General features: G+C 38.4%; 2 protein-coding genes across 21 annotated transcripts in view; one reads left to right on the top strand and one right to left on the bottom strand.

Moving 5' to 3' along the window:
- PARPBP (PARP1 binding protein) overlaps nucleotides 1-8,259 on the bottom strand; it is a 71,333-nt gene extending 63,074 nt beyond the window's left edge. For 18 of the 19 annotated variants that reach the window (XM_060194264.1, XM_060194265.1, XM_060194267.1 and 15 more), the window contains exons 1-2: nucleotides 8,183-8,259; nucleotides 2,469-2,622 (exon numbers count right to left, since the gene is read on the bottom strand). In XM_060194264.1, the coding sequence (XP_060050247.1) occupies nucleotides 2,469-2,529 (61 nt within the window). In that variant the 5' untranslated portion in view covers nucleotides 2,530-2,622; nucleotides 8,183-8,259. Of the gene's footprint in view, nucleotides 1-2,468; nucleotides 2,623-8,182 lie in introns of those variants that run through there. The other variant, XM_060194274.1, reaches the window with a different exon arrangement.
- An 81-nt stretch (nucleotides 8,260-8,340) lies between these two features.
- Nucleotides 8,341-23,162, top strand: part of NUP37 (nucleoporin 37) — a 46,846-nt gene continuing 32,024 nt past the window's right edge. The window contains exons 1-4 of one of the 2 annotated variants that reach the window (XM_007527928.3): nucleotides 8,341-8,414; nucleotides 10,385-10,606; nucleotides 13,480-13,604; nucleotides 19,693-19,765. In XM_007527928.3, coding sequence (XP_007527990.1) covers nucleotides 10,451-10,606; nucleotides 13,480-13,604; nucleotides 19,693-19,765 — 354 coding nt within the window. In that variant the 5' untranslated portion in view covers nucleotides 8,341-8,414; nucleotides 10,385-10,450. The remainder of the gene's footprint in view (nucleotides 8,415-10,384; nucleotides 10,607-13,479; nucleotides 13,605-19,692; nucleotides 19,766-23,162) is intronic. The other variant, XM_060194263.1, reaches the window with a different exon arrangement.

Below are 23,162 nucleotides of genomic sequence, written 5' to 3'. Positions count from 1 at the left end.
GGGATACGTTAAGGATACTGGTCAAGTTCAGAAGTTCTCCAACCAACCACCCCATCAGAGAAGATAGCTTTAACCTGCATGCAGAGCTTCCAATGAACATTCCAATAAATATTTCAGTGGCCTATTTAAATACAAATGGATGGCTTAGGGTTATCATGAAAAAAATCTCTAATCAAGAAGAAAGGAAATCCTTCCCAAATAAAACTAAAAAACATTGTAAAGGGGGAGTCGGGCTAGCTCAGCGGGTTAAGCGCAGGTGGCGCAAAGCACAAAGATCGGCATAAGGATCTTGGTTCGAGCCCCCGGCTCCCCACCTGCAGGGGAGTTGCTTCACAGGTAGTGAAGCAGGTCTGCAGGTGTCTATCTTTCTCTCCCTCTCTGTCTTCCCCTTCTCTCTCCATCTCTCTGTCCTATCCAACAACGACAGCAATAACAACAACAACAATAAACAACAAGGGCAACAAAAGGGAAAATAAATAAGTAAATGTAAAAAAAAAAAAACATTGTAAAGGAAGCATTATGCAAGAAGTAGAAAACCTCAACAAAGTACTATTAATATTCTCAGAGGAGAAAATATACTCTTGATGCAAGAACACATTATTTTTTAAAGAGTGAAAACTAAATAGAGTTCTTGGAAATAAAGAAAATAACAGCAGCAAATCCAGTAACTATTAAAGTTGGAAACTATTAAACATTGAAAATTTTATTGAGGGAGTTGAGCAGTAGCACAGCTGGTTAAGCGCACATGGCGCAAAGTGCAAGGACCAGTGTAAGGATCCCGGTTTGAGGCCCCCCACACACACACCTGCAGGTCGCTTCACAAGTGGTGAAGCAGTCTGCAGGTGTCTTTCTCTCTCCTTCTCTGTCTTCCCCTCCTCTCTCCATTTCTCTCTGTCCTATTCAGCAACATCAATAACAACAATAACCACAACAATGATAAAAACAAGGGCAACAAAAAAGGAAAATAAATAAATAAAATATTAAAAAAAAATCTTATTGAATACAGGCTAGAAGACAAATAAAACAAGGTGGGCAGATAAATAAATGGATATACTCAGACAATGAAATATGATATTCTGCTAAAAAGAAATAAATTATCAAGCCATGAAGACATGAAAGAACTTAAATGCCTATCACTAAGTAATTTAGGCCAATGTAATAATAATAATAATAATAATAATAATAATAAACCTGCATACTACATAATTCCAACAACTCTGCCACATCTTTACCAGGGGTGGGGGGGACGCTCAACTATGAAGGCAGCACAAAGATCAGTGGTTGCAAGAAGTTGAAGGAAGAAAGAACGAACAAATACAGGAGAGAATTTTTAGGGAAACAAAATGTCTGTGCAATACTCTCATAGGAGTTTATAAACATTAGTAGAATCTTACATCATTCTATAACCCACAAAATGCTTAACAAGGGTACTGAAGGATAAAGATTCAGGATGTCTACTATTTACTGTCAAAATAGCTTCCCACATGATTCTAATTTACAGTCTGCTTGGGAAAAATTAATCTGTAATACAGAGAAAATCACTCAAAATTCTGTGAATATATATATATGTTTGTATGAGTACCTCTCAGAATTTCTTTCAGAGAAGAGAGTCTTAAAAAATAAAAACCAGGGGGAGTCGGGCTGTAGCGCAGAGGGTTAAGCGCAGGTGGCGCAAAGCACAAGGACCGCATAACCCCGGCTCCCCACCTGCAGGGGAGTCGCTTCACAGGCGGTGAAGCAGGTCTGCAGGTGTCTATCTTTCTCTCCTCCTCTCTGTCTTCCCCTCCTCTCTCCATTCCTCTCTGTCCTATCCAACAATGACAACAACAATAATAACTACAACAATAAAACAACAAGGGCAACAAAAGGGAATAAATAAATAAAATAAATATTTAAAAAAAAAAATTAAAAAAATAAATAAATAAAAAAAAAAAGAATAAAAAAAAATTAAAAATAAAAAAATAAAAACCAGGGGCCAGGAGGCGGTGCACCTGATTAAACCCATACCTTATAGTGCTTAAGGACCCAGGCTCAAGCCCCTGATCTTCACCTGCAGGGGGAAAACTTCCCGAGTGGTTAAGCAGGGCTGCAGGTGTCTCTCTGTCTCTTTCCCTCCCTGCTCCCTCCCCCCTCAATTCTTTGTCTCTATTTAATAAAATTAATTAAAAACAACATTTAAAATAAATACCTTAACGATAAGAATCATTCATTGTGTCATATTTGTCTTCAAACTTCAAAGATATGTCATAAATTATATAATTATATATAGTATCTTCCTTAATTCTGAAACAAATCATTTCAGATCCAATCATACTATTTTGACAGAGATATACAGAGGCACGTGTGGAAACAGTATAGCGATATTATCATAGGATGGAAACATTGCCAAAAAAACAATATGACTAAGTTTATTCAAGTAACCATGGACACAATTCTTTTCAAAGTTCACCTAAATATAACCCACAAACCTGTTTGTTGTTCTCTGCCATAGAAAGCTGCAATGCCAAGAGCATGGAATCCACACCACATACAGTAGTTCTCTCAGAGTTACAAAGAGTGTGCCAATTTCTTCTGAACTCTTTAATCATATCCAACACAGACTTCTGATTGAGCACAGCCATCCTATTAAAGTAGGACACAATGCAATGTTAAAAGGTCTTATTTTAATTAGAAATTAATATTTAACATGTGTAAGCCAGCAGAGCTGGAGAAAACTAAGTAGTGAACAAGAGACCATTCCATATTTACCAAAATTGCTTTTGATTAAATTTAGGAAAACAAAATGATACAATTTCTGCCCACTCATATTTTCCACTCCTTTAGTTGTCCTTTGAAATAACAAAGTCTTTTGAAATAACAAAACTCAACCTTCAAACTGCAAATTCATATAAAACAGATATACAAAAGATGCAAAGGTATAATTATAGACACAGACATAGTTAAAGCTGTTATTTTAAAAAGACTGTTTAGAGATAGAGGGGAATATCTGTGATAGGATGGGGAAAAAAAAAAATCAATAAATACAGCCAGTATTCTCCCATCCCTATACCGTCTCGAAAGAGGTGGTCTATTTTTCTATCTTGATGAATCTGGGTCAGCAGCCTTGTGGTGTGACTTGACTAATAGGATATGACAAGAATGCCATCATGGGAGTTTGAGGTTATACCTCCAAAGGCCTCTGCAGAAAGAGTTAACATGGTAGGTCTGACTGCTACCCTTTCAAAGGCTTGCTTGAAAGGCTGACTCTTAACTAACAGCTGAGAACTCAGATTTCAGAAGGATTAGTGTCTTTTTGTGCCTAGATTGCTTTTTTTTTTTTTACATACAATATTCTAAGCCTGCGCTTTCCTTGAATCTGAAGTTTTGAAATATAAAGGGTGCCTTTATATTCATCCCTCTGCAAAAACCTAGGCAATGAATCTCTAAAAAAAAAAGTTCCCTGAGATGGGGGGGGGGGGGCAAGGGGATAAGGGGGTGGGCCACTCAGTTGAGTGCACATTAGCATGCACAAGAACCAAGGTTCATGACCCCTATCTTCACAGAGGGAAAGCTTTGTGAGTGGTGAAACAGAGCTAAAGGTATCTCTTTCTCTCTTTCTTCCCTCTGGATTTCTTTGTTACATTCCAATAAATAAAAATGTTAAGTGTGTGTGCATCCCTCTGTATCTCTTTCATTAAAATACATAAAATATTAAAAAAAAAAAAAAAAAAACAAGGGGCCAGCAGTAGACAGCAGGTTAAGCACAAATGGCATAAAGACCAAGGACTGGTGCAAAGATCATGATTCAAGCCTCTGGCAGGAGGGTAACTTCACAAGATGAAGCAAGTCTGCAGGTGTCTTTCTCTCCCCCTGTCTGTCTTCCCCTCTTTCTCAATTGCTCTCTGGCCTATCCAATAATGACAGCAATAACAACAACAGTGCCAATAACACAGGCCAAACCAAAGGCATACACACTGCCTCACTCTTCAAGTAAAAGAAAATGACAATATGGATATAATATGACTATAACTACACCAGACATTCCCATCCCTCCCAATTGGATGGTCCTAGGTAAAACCACTTAAATTTAGCTGTCTTGGTGTATTGAACCAAAGTAAAAGACTCGGGTGGTGAGGAGGGTTCAGGTCCTGTAACATGATGGCAGAGGAGGACCTAGAGGGGGGTTGAATTGCTATGTGGAAAACTGGGAAATGTGAACAGGGGTAGATGGCATAAAGGTTATGGAAAGAGACTCTTATTCCTGAAACTCCGAAGTCTCAGGTTCATTCACCTTCTTTATCCCATCTTGGAAGGAGCTTGAAGATATCATGTTAAGTGAGATAAATCAGAAACAAAAGGATGAATATGGGATGATCTCACTTATAAACAGAAGTTGAAAAACAAGATCAGAAGGGAAAACTCTACACAGAACTTGGACTGGAGTTGGTATATTCCACCAAAGCAGACGACTCCGGGGTTGGGAGGGAAGATTCGGGTCCTGAAGCATGATGGTAGAGGAGGACCTAGTGGGGGTTGTTTTATTATGTGGAAATGTTATGCATGTACAATAGATGGTAGAGGAGGACCTAGTGGGGGTTGTTTTATTATGTGGAAATGTTATGCATGTACAAACTATTGTATTTTACTGCTGACTATAAACTGTTAATCCTCTAATAAGGAAATTTAAAAAAGAATAAATAAACAAACTTCTCTGAGAGCTACTTCAACAGTTACCAAAATTTGTTGCTAGGAGAATGTTAATTATTAAGAGAAGAGTTTATTAAGAGAACAATTTTAGAACCTGGTTCTCCCTAGACTACATCTATGCACTGTCTCCCTTTGTTTTCTTTTCTTAGTCTATTTTTTTCCCTGTGGCAAATTACAGCATGAATCTTATATTGAGTTCCATTGGGAAAGTCATCTAACTTAGGGACTATAGTGCTAGTTCTTATTCTCTTGCTACTCTCAGATGACCCGTCTTCTAAACAGGACATGTAGAGGGCAACTCTGACAACCAAGTTCTGATTGAAGCTATCTTATAGTCTATCTAGTCCTGATCAACCTGTCAGATGAAATGCAGTCACATGAGTGATCCTTAGTAAGAAGGGCAAAAATACTTAGCTGAGCCACAGAATAATATACAAATAAAATAGCTGTTATTTTAAAACTAAGTACTGGGGTAGTTTGTTATTCCAAGTAAGTATTAGTAGCTACTATTTAGCTTTCTGGTGTCAGATACTTTCCCAAAACTTGATATTTATTATCTCAATCTCCACAACAGTCCTATGAAGGCCTGTTGTAATCCTTATGTGCATCTGAAGAATGAAGAAAAAACTTAACAAATGACTAAACAGTCCTAAACCTAAAAGGCTTAATTCCTTCAATCAAGATATTATACAATTTCTTCTGATATAGAACATTTTAAAAAAGGCTTTCAAATTAATTTGATGTAGTCCGAATAAAGTCTTTATAAAGTAACCAATTATTTTCTTTGAACTTATAGACATATCTGCCTGCGGTCTTTTTGTGTTAAGTACCCCAGTCTCCAACATAGATAGCTATGGGCAATTACTTTACTTTGGATATTTAATATATATGTCCTATTTATTTACTCTTTGTTAAATTTTTCTTCTATTTTTATGTGTCAAAAATAAAGTCCACGATGTGGTCTGGGATGTGGCGCAGTGAAAAAGCTTTGAACTCTCAAGCATGAGGTCCTGAGTTCGAATCCCTGGAGCACATGTGCCAGAGTGATGTCTGGTTCTTTCTCTCTCCTCCTATCTTTCTCATTAATAAATAAATAAAATCTTTTAAAAAAATATCTTGACCTTATATATACAAGACAAACAAAATAATTCATCAATAAAATTAGTAATGTTTTGGGTTTTCAGAAAAAACATGATGCACTTTTGTACAAAAAAAATTACCTCAGAGGGGCCAGGCGGTGGTGCACTTGGTTAAGCGCATATACTGCAGTCCACAAGGACCCGGGTTCAAGCCCCTGGTCACCTCCTGCAGGGGGAAAGCTTCACGAGTGGTGAAGCTGGACTGCAGGTGTTTCTCTGTCTCTCTCCATCTCTATCTCCCCTTCCCCTCAATTTCTCTCTGTCTCTATCTAATAAAAATAAATAAATAAAAAATAAAAAAATTACCTCATGACTTTTCCAACAACTGAATAATTTAAAGATACAAGTGGTTATAGTCTGAGAGGTGGTGTACTAGATAAAGCACTAGACTTTCAAGCATGAGGTCCTGAGTTCAATCCCTGGTAGCACATGTATCATAGTGATAGTTGATTCTTTCTCTCTCCCCTCCTATCCTTCTCATTAATAAATAAATGAAAAATTTTTTAAATGATACAAGTGTACCAGTATAAAAATACATACAGAAATACAAATCTCTATAAATAGCTAATATGTAGTTATATTTATCTTCAACATAGCACCCTCGGGGGCTGGGCGGTACTGTAGCAGGTTAAGCACACATGGAGCAAAGCGGAAGGACCAGAGAAAGGATCTGGATTCAAGCCCCTGGCTCCCCACCTGTGGGAGGGAGGGGAGGTGTTTCACAGGTGGTGAAGCAGGTCTTCAGGTGTCTTTTTCTCCTCCTCTCTGTCTTGCCCACCTCTCTCGACTTCTCTCTGTCCTATCCAACAACAGCAATGGCAACAATAGCATTAACAACAACAAGGGTAACAATAAGGGCAACAAAATCAGAAAAATGGCCTCCAGGGCAGCAGATTCGTAGTGTAGGCACCGAGCCCCAGAAATAACCCTGGTGGCAAAAAAAAAAAAAAAAAATAGAATAGCGCCCTCATTTCTTAAAAGAATACACAGTAATATCACTCATAGGTGGACTTAAAAAGCAAAGGAAAAGGAACCAGGCAGTCGCGCAGCAGGTTAAGCGCAGTGGCGCAAAGCACAAGGACCAGCTCAAGGATCCCCGTTTGAACCCACAGCTCTCCACCTGCAGGGGAGTCGCTTCACAAATGGTGAAGCAGGTCTGCAGATGTCTATCTTTCTCTCCCCCTCTCTGTCTTCCCCTCCTCTATTTCTCTCTGTCCTATCCAGCAATGACATCAATAACAACAACAATAATAACAACGATAAAACAAGGGCAACAAAAGGGAAAATAAATAAAATTTTAAAAAATAAATAAAAATGCTAGTGATTCCTGACATACTGGGTTTGTGAAAAGTAAATGATATAAATACACATTCGCCTTATAAAACAGTACCTGGCACATATAAACACTCATAGTCTCGTCCAGGAGTCTACATACTTTTGCGAAAGGACCAGCAGTAAATATTTTAAGCCTACAGGCTACACGTCTGTGTGACAACTATTCCACTTGACGTTGCAGTGTGAAAATAACCAGACAATACATAGACACAGCTGCACCTTTGCAAACTGTACGAAAAACTGAAATCTGGGTGGAGGTAGACAGCGTAATCATTATGCAAAAAAACACTCATGCCTGAGGCTCCCAAGTCCCAGGTTCAATTGCCCACACCACCACAAACCAGAACTAAGCAGTGCTCTGGTTAAAAAAAAAATCTTAAATTTAATTTCACATAGCTTTTCACATGTCACAAATTATTCTTTTGATTCCCCCCGCACCCTTAGCTTAATTTAAATTCATTTTTAGTTCAAGAGCTGGCAGCACAAAACCAGGCAGCAAGTAGGCCAACCCTGGGGCCAGTCAGTTCTAATTCAGGTACCTGAGTCAAAGTAGTAAAGTTTACACTTATGTTTTTTAAAATACTGTTTTAAAATCCGTTACGACAGACGATAAATTCCTTTTCATCATTTACCTCAGAATATTATAAAATAAATAGTACACCCAGTGCTGGGCACTTAGTAGATTTTTTACTTTCTGACAGTCACTACTGCTTTCATTGTCAGAATGCAGGTCCTAAATATTCCCTAGAAGGTCAAAATCGGGGGAAGGCAAAAGTCTGGGTCTAGAAACCTTTTTCCTGGATAACAAAAGAACCTATGTCAGGCCGTTGTGAGTCTTCTAGTCTGCAAATGGTCCCAGGGGAATCTCAAGGCTCCATCCATCACCAGCAAACTATGAACACTGTTCAACACCCAAGCAGGCACAGATAACACCCCAGAAAGTCAAACGGCGCTCGCTGACATGAAAAAGCCTTCCTCAAAACCGCAGCTTAAATTCCCGGTGAGCAAGAGGAGAAACTAACCTGTGCTTAAGCGCAGACAGACTCCACTATAAACACTCGTCCTGCCCTACCCCACAGTCTTGAGGCCGCTGTTCAAATCCTTGCGAATTACATTTCAAATATCGCGGGAGAGTTTGGGAGCCAATTGCTGCGCCCGTCCTCTGACCTTTGACCCGGAAGCAAAACCCGCGCTAGTCGCGGCCGTCCCAGATAGACCTTACCTTCTCTTCTGGCTACTTCCTGACGCCCTTTGGTGCGTATTTTGGGAGCCCTAAGACAAGAGCTCTTTCGCTGTCGGGCGTCATCCCTCTCCCTCAATCCCTGAGAATTCTCTCCTTCCCTGGGCCGTTCCCCACCCTTCTTCCCTCCGAACTAGGAGCTAGGGATGTAGTAAAGGAATCTCGTGAGACTTAACCTAGAATGTTAGAAGCCTCTGGGCACCTCGCTGGGACTTATTTTTACTCGCTCTCTGATCTGCCCTCAGTGTCTCAGAGCCCAGTCCGGACGCTGTATACAGTAAAACCCCGAGAATGTGGTTAGACTCCGCACTGTTTTGTTAAAGAAAGAATAGGGTGCCACTTACCTGGTCCCGAATCTTTTGCACTTCTGCACCACTATACCACTGGGGCTTAGCTTTCATGTCCAGTCCCTGAAGCCCACTCGTTCGTTAGGTTATTAGTCTATACTCATATATATAAACTCATCTGATTCTCAATGTTCATCGTGTACTTGGTTACTCAACCCAACTGTTTGCACGATGACAACTACTACGTCCAGTTGGGTGTAAAGCTCTTTTTAAAAAAAAAAATTCTTTTTTTTTTTTTATTAATGAGAATGATAGGAGGAGAGAATGACACTGGTATGTGTGCTGCCGGGGGTTGAACTAAGGACCTCATGCTTGAGAGTTCAGTGCTTTATCCATTGCGCCACCTCCCGGATCACCAAATATAAAAATTTCCTATGCACAAGTGCAATTAATTGGATTTGACATAAAATGCGATTATTTTCCATCCTTGTAAAATTTGTTTTATTTTAATGAGAGAGAGATATAGAGGTAAAGATCCACACACAAAAGAGAGACAGCTTAGGTCTAGCTTATGGTAGTGCTGAGTGAGGATTGAACCTGGGAGCTCAGAACCTCAGGTGTCAGTCTTTTCTAGAGCCATTATGCTGTTTCCCAAGCTCCATCCTTATTCTAGATGATTCCCTAGACTAGAACAGAATCTAAAATCATACCCTAATATAGCACCCAGAGGTATCTTATTGTCATTATATCTTAAACTCCCATTCTATCCTTCTACTGGCCAAGGAGTAGAGAGCCAAAATTTGTAATGAAAAGGGGACAGGAAATTTGTTGTATAGTAAAAGCTATGTTTCAGGTGTAAAGCTCTTTAAAAGCCTAATTCCCCTCTAGGATTGCTACTTTCAGGCCGCCCACCAGGCCAGCGCTCCAGTTAGTTGAAGTCTTGTACCTAGTCTTAGGGATATACTACGTTTACATTTTGGCCCTCTTTTTCTCCAATCCTACGTTGTGTATATGATTATAAGTACTTTTTACACTGGATAGCTAGCTGTCCCAAGATTAGGATCTCCTTCGAGGCCGAGGGCTGTCTTGAGGGTTTTTTTCTTTAACACTAGTCCACTACTCTATTTTTCAAATACTGTCTCTTTTTATAAAGTTTGGCAAGCTATCAGTACTTTACCATCCAAAGTCTCATTTTCATTTTATAGATGAAAACTTCTTAGGTTTGTTCAGGTATGATAATGTCAGTAATTGTTTAAAACATGGTACCTGCAAATAGTACCTCTTATTAATATATTTAGTTTTGAAGTGATTCTATAAATAATCACTATATGTTGCATAGAACTTTTTTTTTTTTTTTTTTTTACCAGAGCACTGCTCAGCTCTGGCTTATGGTGGTGCATGGGATTGAACCTGGTACTCTGGAGCCTCAGTCATGAGTCTCTTTGCATAACCATTATGCTATCTACTCCCTGCACCTGGGACTTTGGAGCCTCAGGCATGAGAATCTTTTTTTTAAAACTATCGTGTTTTAGGGAATCTTAGCAGGATTTTACTCTCAGCTTTATTGACCATGTAATTAAGTATTTTAATTTTTATTTTGGATTGACTGTGACGTTTGTGCCCTTGTTTTGATTAATTTGCTAAAAGTGACTTAAAAACTTAACAATTTCTATCTGTGTCTGTGCTGTTACCCACAGTTTTGTGCTCTTGTCCAGTAGAAGACCATTTTGTTTCTACAACTGCTCAAGTGTTAATAATACAAGATGAAACAAGATGCCACAAGAAGTGCTGCCTACACTGTGGATTGTGAAGATTATGTGCATGTGGTAGAATTTAATCCCTATGACAGTGGGGATTCAGGAAATCTAATTGCATATGGTGGGAACAATTATGTGGTCATCGGCACATGTACATTTCAGGTCTGTACAAAAGTGCCATGATTGACATTGAAGATAGTTCACTCATAAGACTGTGTTCATAATCCACACATTGTTACCAATAGATTAATAGACGACATTGAACATGATAAAATTTAGTGTGGATTAATATACCAAATTGAACAAGCTGTGGTTTCATAAAGAATATATAGTTTTTAAATGATAGAATGTTAGAGTTAGAAAAGATTTATACTTAGTGTTTTTAGTCAGCTGGATGTTCACCATGGACCATTGCAATCATAAACTGCTTAAGGGGGCTAATTCAGTGCTCTCAGAAATATAATATGAGACATACATATTTTAAATGTTGCAGTAACCACAGGAGAGGTTAAAAAAAAAAAGTCAACTTAATTTAAAAGCCTTTTGTTTTGTTTTGTTCAAAAGTTTATTCCCTTTTGTTGCCCTTGTTGTTTTATTGTTGTAGTTATTATTGTTGTTGGATAGGACAGAGAGAAATGGAGAGAGAAGGGGAGAGAAAGATAAACACCTGCAGACCTGCTTCACTGCCTGTGTAGTGACTCCCTTGCAGGTGGGGAGCCGGGGACTCAAACCCAGATCCTTATGCCGGTCCTTGAGCTTTGTGCCACCTGGACTTAACCCACTGCACTATAGCCCGACTCCCAATTTAAAAGCTTTTTATCCAACATAGCTAAAATGTCTAAGATGTAACCAATAAAAAATAGTTATTTAGATATTTTATATGCTTAGACTAAATTTTTGAAATTTGATGTGTTATTCTAGTGTTTACACTGTACACTTAGATAACTAGCCACTCAGATCCACATTGCTGTTAGCTACCATATATTGGATAACATGACCTATCTTCACAGTAATATTTAGCATTTGCTTTAGTTCTCGACATTGTGATTCAAAGAAGATAGTGTATTTGCAGGCATAATTTTTAATGTTATTAAAATATAACTCATGAATAGGGATTAGACTCAGAATAGTAAATGGATTTTTGTGTTATTTGGAGTTTCTGTTTGATTAGAGTTGTTACTTACAATGCTTAAGTCTGACGCTGAATCTGCTTCTTTGTTCACCTAGGGGAAATCAGTTATGGCTAGATATTTGCTCCCACTGCCATACTTAACATCTCTCTGCTCCCAGAGAACATACTTTTCAGCAATAAGTATAATTCATATGGTAGCAAATTTTGATTTAGTGTTAAGGTAGACTCATCTAATAATTAGAACTACCCCCAAATTAAGTAAGTTCCCCAAAGAAGTAGTTGGTGTCCTCATACTGAAAATGTTCAAAGAAAAATTGTGGAAAATGTTCTAGTAGAAATTCAAGCATTTGATGGAACTTTAGTTTCACCTAACCAGAATTCTGTATTTGTCCTTAAATGGGTGTAGTAGGAGAACCTGCTAATTTTAAATCCTTTCATCAGGCTGGCTTGGCCCCAACCTCAAATATGCTCAAGTCTTGTATAGTTATTTTGTGTTATAGAAAGCTTTCCTAACTATCTTAATTTCCTGCCTATACAATACTGCCTACATCCCAAACTAAACCCAGAATAGCTGCCTATACCACACGCAGACACACAGGTCCTTTTACTTGGCTCAACAGTAGACATTGGTGCCAGGAAAAAATGGTTTCACTGGTAAAGCATAGTTAGGGCTATACAATCCCTGGGTTTTTTTTTTTTTTTTCTTTTTTATATATCCATGACAACCTGACATATACTTTGAGTAACAAATCACTGGACTTAATTATCAATGCTATTGTTATAGTAGCAAATTAATGTGTGCTTTGATTGCTTAAAAAAATTCATTTCTGGAAGATTGATGTGTCAGGCATGGAGAAATAGATGTAACCCAGACTATGTAGTCAGCTATGATGAGGCTCTTAAACTTATTTTTAAATTCCTTAGTGATTTCTTCCTTGGCACATCTGGCTGTTAGCTATACAGTTATTATACAGACAAATTATTAACTAATGAAATGTGGTGTTTTCCTTTTCTTGATAAATGCTTTTCTGCTTCCTTTATTCATTTATTCAGAAAACCTTTTTTACTGTTAATTTTTGGATGTGGCAATTCATTCAGAGAATGCCTCTTTGTCAAGCACTAGGGCCTCTACATATAACAACTCTGAAATAATCATTCTTTAGAGCACAGAATTAATGTGAATTCAAACCCCAATTTCATGTTAGAGCCAGCTAATAGAGATTTCTCACAAGTGACTTTCTTTTCTTTCTTGTCTTCTGCACAGTAATGGTTTTTCATGGTGATTTTGATTTTGGGTATGTTTCCTACTCCCCCCACACACACCCACCCCCCGGAAGATCCCAGATCTCTTTAGAGGTCTGTGAGCTGTTCCCTTCTTTGTACAGACACTAAGTTCCCTCTGCATACCCTTGCCAACTGAAGCTGTTGTTGAAGGTGGGCAAATGTCTCCATCATGACTACATGCTGTGATGCCTGTTACTTATCTGATTGTGAATGTTTGTGTTATTGTAGTAGTTGGAGAGCTTTTTAGCTTATTGTCCAAACTACCAGACATAGATGACTTAACATTTCAGGGCTGATTTTTTTTTTCCACTACCTCCCTATAAGGAAGTCTTTTTAGATACACTAAATCAGTTAAGCTGACTTTACTAATTGTCTAACCCAGAATCAAATAAAGTGCCTCTGAGTAATATAAATTATGACATGCTTACTGTTTGTTTGCCTTAGAGAGTTATTTTACGAGGCCTAATCAGTTTTTGGATATTTTCATTGTTAGTGAACTAGTTAGATCGATATCTAATTTACTTTTGAGCTTCTCAAAAAAATATGCATAGCCTCCTGATAAATACTTCATTATAATGAAATATATAAATTATTTAAAATATTTGTTGTATCTACTTAGGAGGAAGAAGCAAACATTGATGGAATTCAGTATAAAACACTGCGAACATTTCACCATGGAGTCAGAGTTGATGGTATAGCTTGGAGTCCTGAGACTAGGCTTGATTCATTGCCTGCAGTAATCAAGTAAGCTTGAAATTATTAAATGTGTGTATTAGTGACCTTTGTGCTAATTGATCTAAAACCTTTGATCATAGGGGTATTTTTTTCCTTCATTCTCATTTCTCTCCCAAACTCAGATATTTGCCATTATTTCACAAGTTGGGCTTATTGTCTGAATTTATGATATACATGACTGTAATACCTAGATCTTGTCTTTGGGCCTAACTATAACACTCTGCCTGAGCTCCATCTAGAACATCTAAAGTCTTCAGAGATTCTTCATTGAACTTACTGTTTATTTCAAGTACAAACTCTGGAGGTTGGCAGGGGAAATAGCGCAGCTGGTAGAGTACAGAACTTTCGTGTGTGAGACTCCATGTTGAATCCCTGGCAGAACACATACTGGAGTGGAGTGGCACTATGGCTCCCCTCACATGTGGAACTCTCTCACAAAATATTAAAAGTACAAGTTCAAACAGCTAAATATGGTTGAGTCACTAACCCCACTGACCCACTCATAGGCTAAAGTCATATTCTTCAGTTTAACAGCACATAAAATAGTACTTCTAATCCTTGAGCTTGATTTTTTTAAATTTTATTTTTAATCTTTATTTGTTTATTGGATAGAGACCATCAAAAATTGAGAGGGAAAATGGTGTTAGGGAGAGAGACACCTGCAGCCCAATTTCACCACTCATGAAGCTTTCCTCCTGCAGGTGGAGGCCAGAGGCTCGAACCCAGGTCCTTGCACTTTGTAACATGACTTTCACACAACCAGGTGTGCCACCACCCAGCCCCTGAGCATGATTTTCTTAAGAAAGCATTTGAAAAGAATGTGTGTTTTTTTGTTTGAGAAAAATCTTAATAGTACCTGCAGAGCCCTTCACAAGAACAATAACAGGTCAGGTATTTAAGATTTATTACAAAGCTCTAACCTTAGTCCAGTAGGTTCTAAGTGTAAGCTATGTCTTCTTTTGGTATACTTACCAAAATATTTATTTTTCAATAATGTATATAATTAATTTAATAATTAATATGTATCTAACAACCAACCATATATTAGTTCTTACTAGGATAACCTGTTGGTAGAAAGGGGAAGTTGTACTTGTTTGTTTTAAATTAATGGGCAAATTGTAGACACTGAAGTTCTCTAAAGGTTACTATTTTTTTAAATTTCTTTATTGGGGAATAAATGTTTTACATTTGACAGTAAATACAATAGTTTGCACATGTATAACATTTCCCAGTTTTCCATATAACAATACAACCCCCACTAGGTCCTCTGTCATCCTTTTTGGTCCTGTATTTTCCCACCCACACAACCCAGTCTTTTACTTTGATGCAATATGCCAATTCCAGTTCAGTTTCTACTGGTGTTTGCTCTTCTGATCTTGTTTTTCAACTTCTGAGAGTGAGATAATCCCACATTCATCCTTCTGTTTCTGACTTACTTTACTTAAAATGAATTTTTCAAGGTCCATCCAAGATCGGCTGAAAACGGTGAAGTCGCCATTTTTAATAGCTGAGTAGTATTTCATTGTATATATATACTACAACTTGCTCAGCCACTCATCTGTTATTGGACACCTGGGTTGCTTCCAGGTTTTGGCTATTACAAACTGTACTGCTAAGAACATATGTGTACATAGATCTTTTTGGATGGGTGTGTTGGGTTCCTTAGGATATATCCCCAGGAGAGGAATTGCAGGATCATAGGGTAGGTCTATTTCTAGCCTTCTGAGAGTTATCCAGACTCTTCTCCACAGAGGTTTGACCAATTTACATTCCCACCAGCAGTGCAGGAGGGTTCCTTTGACCCCACACCCTTTCCAGCATTTGCTGCTGTTACCTTTTCTGATGTGTGACATTCTCACAAGAGTGAGGTGTTATCTCATTGTTGTCTTTATTTGCATTTCTCTGACAGTCAAAGACTTGAAGCATTTTTTTTCATGTGTTTCTCAGCCTTTTGGATCTCTTCTGTGGTGAATATTCTGTCCATATCCTCCCCCCATTTTTGGATGGGGTTATTTGTTGTCTTGTTGTTGAGTTTGGCAAGCTCTTTATATATTTTGGTTATTAGCTTACAGTACACTTGTTGACACGTGGATACAGAATTTCATCTTCTTGTGATAGGTCTCTGCAAAACACTCTCACCTTCAACTTAAGTCCTTTTCCACCATCCTGCACCAGGGCCCCAAAGTACACCCCAGCTCTCTCCCTTCCTATCCTTCCCCAGAGATCTTCTCTTTGGTGCAGTCTACCAAACCCAGTCCAAATTTTATTTTGTGTCTTCTCTTTCTGTCCCTATTTGTTAAGTTACACTTATGGGTGAGATCGTCCAGTATTCATCCATCTCTCATAAGTGAACCACTTAACATAATTCTTTCTTAAATTTTTAATTTATTGATTTAATAATGATTGACAAGATCATAGAATAAAAGGGGTGCAATTCCACTCAATTCCCACCACCAAAACTCCATATCCCATCCCCTCCATTGGACACTTCCCCAATTCTTTGTGGGAGCATGAACCCAGGATCATTATGGGGTGCAGAAGGTGGAAAGTCTGGCTTCTGTAATTGCTTCTCCACCGGACTTGAGTGTTGGCAGGTCGATCCATACTCCCAACCTGTTTCTGTCTTTCCCTAGTGGGGCAGGGCTCTGGAGAGGTAGGATTCCAGGACACATTGATGAGGTCATCTGTTCTTTGAAGTGAGGTTGGTGTCATGGTAGCATCTGCAGTTGTTTAACATAATTTTTAACCTGAGGGCAAAGAAAGTTGTGGCATAGATGAAGTACTACTTAGGTTTTTTTGTTTTGTTTTGTTTTGTTTTTGTTTTACTTTGAATTATGTATTTTATTAGTGGTTTAATAATGATTGGGGATAAGAGGGGTACAGTTCCATGCAATTCCTACCACTAAAGTTTCATATACCATTCCCTCCATTGGAAGGTCCCTGTTCTTAACCCCTCTGGAGTATAGACCAAAGATCTTTATGAGGCACAGAAAATGAGAGGTCTGGCTTCTGTAATTGTTTCTCCACTGAACATGGACTGAAAATAGTCATTGACAGGCCGATTCATATACCCAGCCTATTTCTAGCTTTTTCTAGTTGAGTAGGGGTCTGGGGAGGTGGGGTTCCAGGACACATTGGTGAGGTCACCTGCCCACGGAAGTCAGGTCAGCATCATGGCAACATCTGCAACTTGGTGGCCAAAAAGCATTAAGATATAAAGCAGAACAAATTGTTTAGTAATCAGGAATCTAAAGGTAAGACTATAGCAGATGAGATTTGGGGTCTTTATGTTAGAAAAAGCTAGGAAATCTACTTTAGGTATAATCCACGTGGCCCAAGATTTTACTAATTTTTACCTGAGCCTCACAGCTAACATTGCAATGCAAGTGGACTAAAAGTATTATCTGGGAAGATGGTGTCAGAGTGGGAATAGCACTAGAAAGCTGCATCAGGGCAGAGAAAACCTCCCAAATATAGGATATATGTATAAAACCATTAACTATAAACTATATTGTTTTGACCAAGGGCTCATGTCTCTTCATATTCAGCACAGGAGCCTGTGTAACCTATGCATCCCTGTCAGTATGAGGTTGCATTCCATCTAAGAACATTCTAGGCTGCACTCATTTCAGGACCAGTCTTTGTTGTGTGGCAGAGTATGTTGACCCAGCCACTCTTCAGAGGGTGGGGCAGTTTCTACCATTGTTCTACATAGAGGGAAAGGCCCACAAGAGGGTTTGTGATATTGTTTCTGATGGAGATGACCAGTGATGGTGAAGAGAGGGATCTGTTAGAGGTATGGGCCCATCATATGTATGTGGGAATCCCCAGGATTCTCTCCTTGACTAGGGCCCCAGATGGGGTGGCCTGGTAGTGACCAAAAGGGCCATCAGTAAAGTGTGCTGGTCTTGCCTTCTTAAACTCTAAGACATTAAGGAACCTTCCTCATTCTCTTTAAAACCCATATTTCTCCCAGACCTAGAACCTCTGGGACTTGCTTGTTTTCCTTCATGCTTCTCTTGATCCATACCATTTGATACTGTATCTGCTGATCTCAACCAAATCAATGCAATCAGTACCACCTCAACATGTTCTATTTCGGACTATGTCCAGAGATAACAGGCATGGAATGTCAACCCTCTGGCTTCAATACTCTGGTGAGACCTTTCCTAGCCCATAAGACTCCTTAGTTCCATTTTGGGTGGTGCACTTCCTAACAAACTTAGAGAACCTAGACATAGACCACGACCCATGAGATAGGGCACATGTGCACATGTATTCATAACTTAGGGGAAAGTATATACTTTAATGTCAAAGTGTGCAGTTATCTATCTTCAGTGACTAAGTTAAGTGCAGCAAGCAAGTAGAAAGACCTAAAAAAGACACATAAAGTCTTTCATCAAATATTTTCTACTTAGACCTAGATAACTTCCTCATCTACTTCCTTTTTCACTTCCTTCAGTTTTTTTATAATTTTTTTAAATATTTTATTTTCCCTTTTGTTGCCCCTGTTGTTTTTTATTGTTGTTGTTGTTGATGTTGCTATTGATGTTGTCATTGTTAGGACAGAGAAAAGGGGAAGACAGAGAGGGGGAAAGAAAGATAGACACCTGCAGACCTGCTTTACTGCCTGTGAAGTGACTCCCTTGAAGGTGGGGAGTCAGGGGCTCAAACCGGGATCTTTATGCCAGTTCTTGCGCCACACCAAATGCGCTTAACCCACTGTGCTACCGCCTGACTCCCCCTCCAGTTTTTTAAAATCAGAAAGTCATTGTGCATAGTTTTACTAAACTTGGAAGTCTCTTTTTTAGGAAACATTAGTACAGCAGAATTGTTCTAAAGTTTTCTGTGAAGATGGAATAATATCCCAAATAATAATGAGACAAATTCAAAGACAAATTAGATAAATTTCATTTTATGTAGGAAGTAGAACATACATATTAAAAAGTACATCAAATACATAAGTGCACATTAACATAATCACAAAAAAATTACCCCTTAAGAAGTGAAAACAAGGGAGTCGGGCTGTAGCGCAGCGGGTTAAGCGCAGGTGGCACAAAGCACAAGGACCAGCATAAGGATCCCGGTTCGAACCCCGGCTCCCCACCTGCAGGGGAGTCGCTTCACAGGCGGTGAAGCAGGTCTGCAGGGTCTATCTTTCTCTCCTCCTCTGTCTTCCCCTCCTCTCTCCATTTCTCTCTGTCCTATCCAACAACAACAACAATAAAAAAACCAACAAGGGCAATAAAAGGGAATAAATAAATAAAATAAATATTAAAAAAAAATTTTTTTAAAAAAAGAAGTGAAAGCAGGAAGATAGACAAAAATGAGCAAAAAATATATAGGTAGGTAGTTAAAGATAAGAAATCAACCCATATTTATGACCTTGGAAGTATTAGTGCAGTTTCCAGTGGAAGGGATGATAACACAGAACACTGGCAGTGGAAACGGTATGGAATTACATCCCTGTTACCTTATAATTTTGTAAGTTAATATTAAATCACTAATGAAAATTACCTCTTATAATAATAATGTATATTGCCAGTACCCACAGTCCCTCCCTAGTCAGTCTTCTCTTCCCCCCTTAACCTAATCATTTTCATGATTACTATATATTCTTTCCATTACATGCTTTTCTTTATTATCTTATCAGCTATGTCTCCCTTAACACTATGTTCTCTTTTATACAGTTTGTTAACTGTCTTACAAAAGTTTGTTCATTTGACATCATGTATGTCTTCACTCCATGTTTCTATTTAGATCACGCCCCCCCCTTGTTTTTTAAGATTTTATCTATAAAAGAGAAAGACAGGAGGAAAAACAGAAATTACTAGACATCACTCTGGTATATGTGCTACCAAGGATTGAACTTGGGAAGCCTCATGCTTGAGAGTCTAGTGCTTTATCCTCTGCACCACTTCCTGGACCACTCTCCTTATTTATTAATTATTATTATTATTATTTTACAACAGAGCCATTAGATATCTTTCTACCCACTGAAGCACAGGATTATGAATTATAGTAATTTTGGTGATTGAAGGGGAAAGAGAACTTTCATTTACAAAACTTAAAAAAAAAATTTTTTTTTTGCTTCCAGATTTTGTACTTCTGCTGCTGATATGAAAATTAGATTATTTATTTCAGATCTACAAGATAAAAATGAATATAAGGTATGAAGGAATATAATTTGTATTTTTTTAAAAAAACCTTTTTTCATTGCCTTTATCAGAATTTAAAATGACTTTAGTACCATAAACTCTATGTGATTTAGTGTCTTGTTTACTCTTGTTCTAGGCTATAGTAAATAAGTCCTTAGCAAGAACTATAGATTATAAATCTGATATATTAAATTAAAACATTGGGCACAACAAATAGAGGAGAACTAGAAATTCACAAATGTAGTAGGAATCATAGAGACAAAGATACATATGGAGAAAGAGTTGAACTTTAAGGAGAGATAATAAGTTTAGCAAAGTGCAATTTTGGAGTGCAAAAGTAGTTAGGACTGTACATGAAGGCCAGCAAAATAGCTTCCTTGGATAGGGTGCTGCTTTGTCATGTATGCTACCCAGGTATTGGGCTGGTCCCCACTGCATTGAAGATAACTTTGGTGTGTGTGTGGTGTGTCTGTCTTTTTAGTCTCTCTCTGCCTTTCTGTCTCCTGTCTAAAACACACACACAAGCAATACTGCCTAGATTTGAAGCCCCTTTCTACCACATAACTTATATTACAATATGTCCTTCTCTTTGTACTCATTTTCTTATCTGTATAAGGGGGGTAATCATGGTGTTTGCAGCATAGGATTATAATCATTGACTCAGATGATTTATATAAAACACTTAAAACAATACTTGGCCCATAATAATTGCTATTGATATGTGTGCATTTTCTATTACAATAGAAACTAGCCTTTATAAAATGTCAGAAAATAGAAAATATTATTGATTTCACTTTATAGCTTTTAAAAACCAAGCTAATAAAAACAGATTAAAAGGGTGATTTCCAGGAGTGAGAAGAAATGGGTAGATAGTTGAGGATGATGAGTATGGTTAACAATACTGTACTAGGGGCTAAAGAAATGTGTGGTACCTAGGCTCAAGCCCCTGCACCACATGGAAGGTGCTATAGCAATAGAAGAAGCTCCAGAGCTGTGTTGTCTCTACATGATAAACTGACCTGTAGTCATCAAACTGCATGTGAGGGAAAAAAAATTAGAAAGCAATACTATATTATATGCATGAAAATTATTGAGACTAGATTCTTAATTTTTTTTTCCTTTTTTTTAAATTAAGCCATAGTACTCCTCACCTTTGGTTTATGGTGGTGCTAGTGATTGAACTTGGTGCTTGGGAGCCTTGGGGCTGAGTGTCTTTTGCATAACCATTATGTTGTGTCCCCAGCCCTGATCTTAAATGTTCTTAATGTGTACATGTGCACACACACACACACACACACACACACACACACACACAATAGTTATGTGAGGAGCTGAAAGTATTAACTAACTCACTAGTGGCAATGATTTCATAGTACACATGTGCCTCAGAGCATGAAATTAAATGATATTCAATATTAATCATTGCTCAGTAAATTTCTCAAATTGGTTTGAAATTGTACTTGTTTATTTATTATTTTAAAGAGTTTATTAATGAGAGAGCTAAGCAGAGAGAAAAGAGAGCCAGAGCCTCACTCTGGTACATGTGCTGTCTGGGACCAAACTTGACCTGTGCTTGAGAATCCAATGCTTTATCTCCTGTGCCACTTCCCAGATCACATTGTACTTTTGCTTTGTTTTGTGAACAGTGTTACCTTGAGTTTGTAATGAATCAAAAATCAAGTACTATTATAAAACAAAAATAAACTATAGGATCAGGAAGATAGCTTATTGCTTATACTCAAAGACTTTCATGGGCTGAGGAGACAGCATAAAGGTTATACAAAAGACTTTCTTGACTGAGGCTCTGCAGTAGCAGGTTCAATCCTGAGAACCACCCAAAGCCAGAACTGAGCAGTACTCTGGTCTCTTTCTCACTGTATCCTCCACTTATTTATCTGATTAAAATAACTAAATTAATCAGAAAAGAACATCCATTAAAAAAATAGTAATTTTCATGCCTGAGGCTCTGAGGTCACAAGTTCAATCCCCAGCATCGCCATAAGCCAGAACTGAGCAGTGCTCTGGTTAATAATAGTAACTATTACTATTTGACTTTAAAAGTTGTAGGTGGGGGGAGTCGGGCTGTAGCGCAGCGGGTTAAGCGCAGGTGGCGCAAAGCACAAGGACCGGCATAAGGATCCCGGTTCCAACCCCGGCTCCCCACCTGCAGGGGAGTCGCTTCACAGGCGGTAAAGCAGGTCTGCAGGTGTCTATCTTTCTCTCCCCCTCTCTGTCTTCCCCTCCTCTCTCCATTTCTCTCTGTCCTATCCAACAACGAAGACAACAATAATAACTACAACAATAAAACAACAAGGGCAACAAAAGGGAATAAATAAATAAAATAAAATATTTAAAAAAAAAAAAAGTTGTAGGTGGCCAGGCAGTGATACATCTGGTTGAGCACACACATTGCCATGCTTAAGGACCCAGGTTCAAGCTGCCTTTCCCTATCTACAAGAGGGATACTTCACAAGGGATGAATCAGGTCTGAAGGTATCTTCTCTCTCTCTCTCTCTTTCTCTCTCTCCTTCCCGCTCCCTCTCCTTCTCTCTTTTTCTCTCACTTCCCCTCTCCACTAAATTTCTCTCTGTCCCATCAAAGAAAATAGGGAAAAAAAAAAAAAAAAAAAAAGGCCACTGAGAGTGGTGGATTCTTAATACATACCCCAGCAATAACTCTGCTGGCAATTAAAAAATAAATAAACCTTTCCAAGATTTAGAAACCAAAAATGATACTCTAAGGTTATATACAATTATACAGTATACAATGTATATATTAATTAAGGTTGTACCTTTAAATAACCAAGTGTTCAGAACACAGAATTTTGATAACAGTAAACTGGGGGTTAATTGAATTGAACATTTCATGAACTTAATTTTTATATGCACGTGTTGATTTTTAATGAGGCACACCTGAAATTTATATAATGCTATAGTAAAATGATATGTCAATAAAAATAAGATTATTGGGTGCAGGGTGGTGGTGCACCTGGCTAAACTCATGTATTACAATGCACAAGGACTCGGGTTCGTGCCCCTGGTCCCCACCTGCAGGGGAAAGCTTTATGAGTGGTGAAGCAGGGCTACAGGTGTCTCTCTGTCTCTCTCCCTCTCTATCATCTCCTTCCTTCTTGATTTCTGGCTGTTTCTAGCCAATAAAAATAAAGATAATAAATTAAAAAAAAATAAGATTATTTTGGGAGTCGGGTATTACCACAGCAGGTTAAGCGCACATGGCACAAAGGCCAGGGACCAGCTCAGGGATCCCCATTCAAGCCCCCCAGCTCCCCACCTGCAGGGGAGTTGCTTCACAGGCAGTGTCTCTCTTTTTCTCCTTCTCTGTCTTCCCCTCCTCTCTCTGTTTCTCTCTGTCCTATCCAACAACAGTGACGACAACAAGAATAACTACA

This window comes from Erinaceus europaeus, chromosome 7, assembly GCF_950295315.1.
Source record: "Erinaceus europaeus chromosome 7, mEriEur2.1, whole genome shotgun sequence".
Classification (NCBI taxonomy): Eukaryota; Metazoa; Chordata; class Mammalia; order Eulipotyphla; family Erinaceidae; genus Erinaceus; species Erinaceus europaeus.
This window is presented reverse-complemented; position numbering and strand designations above follow the sequence as displayed.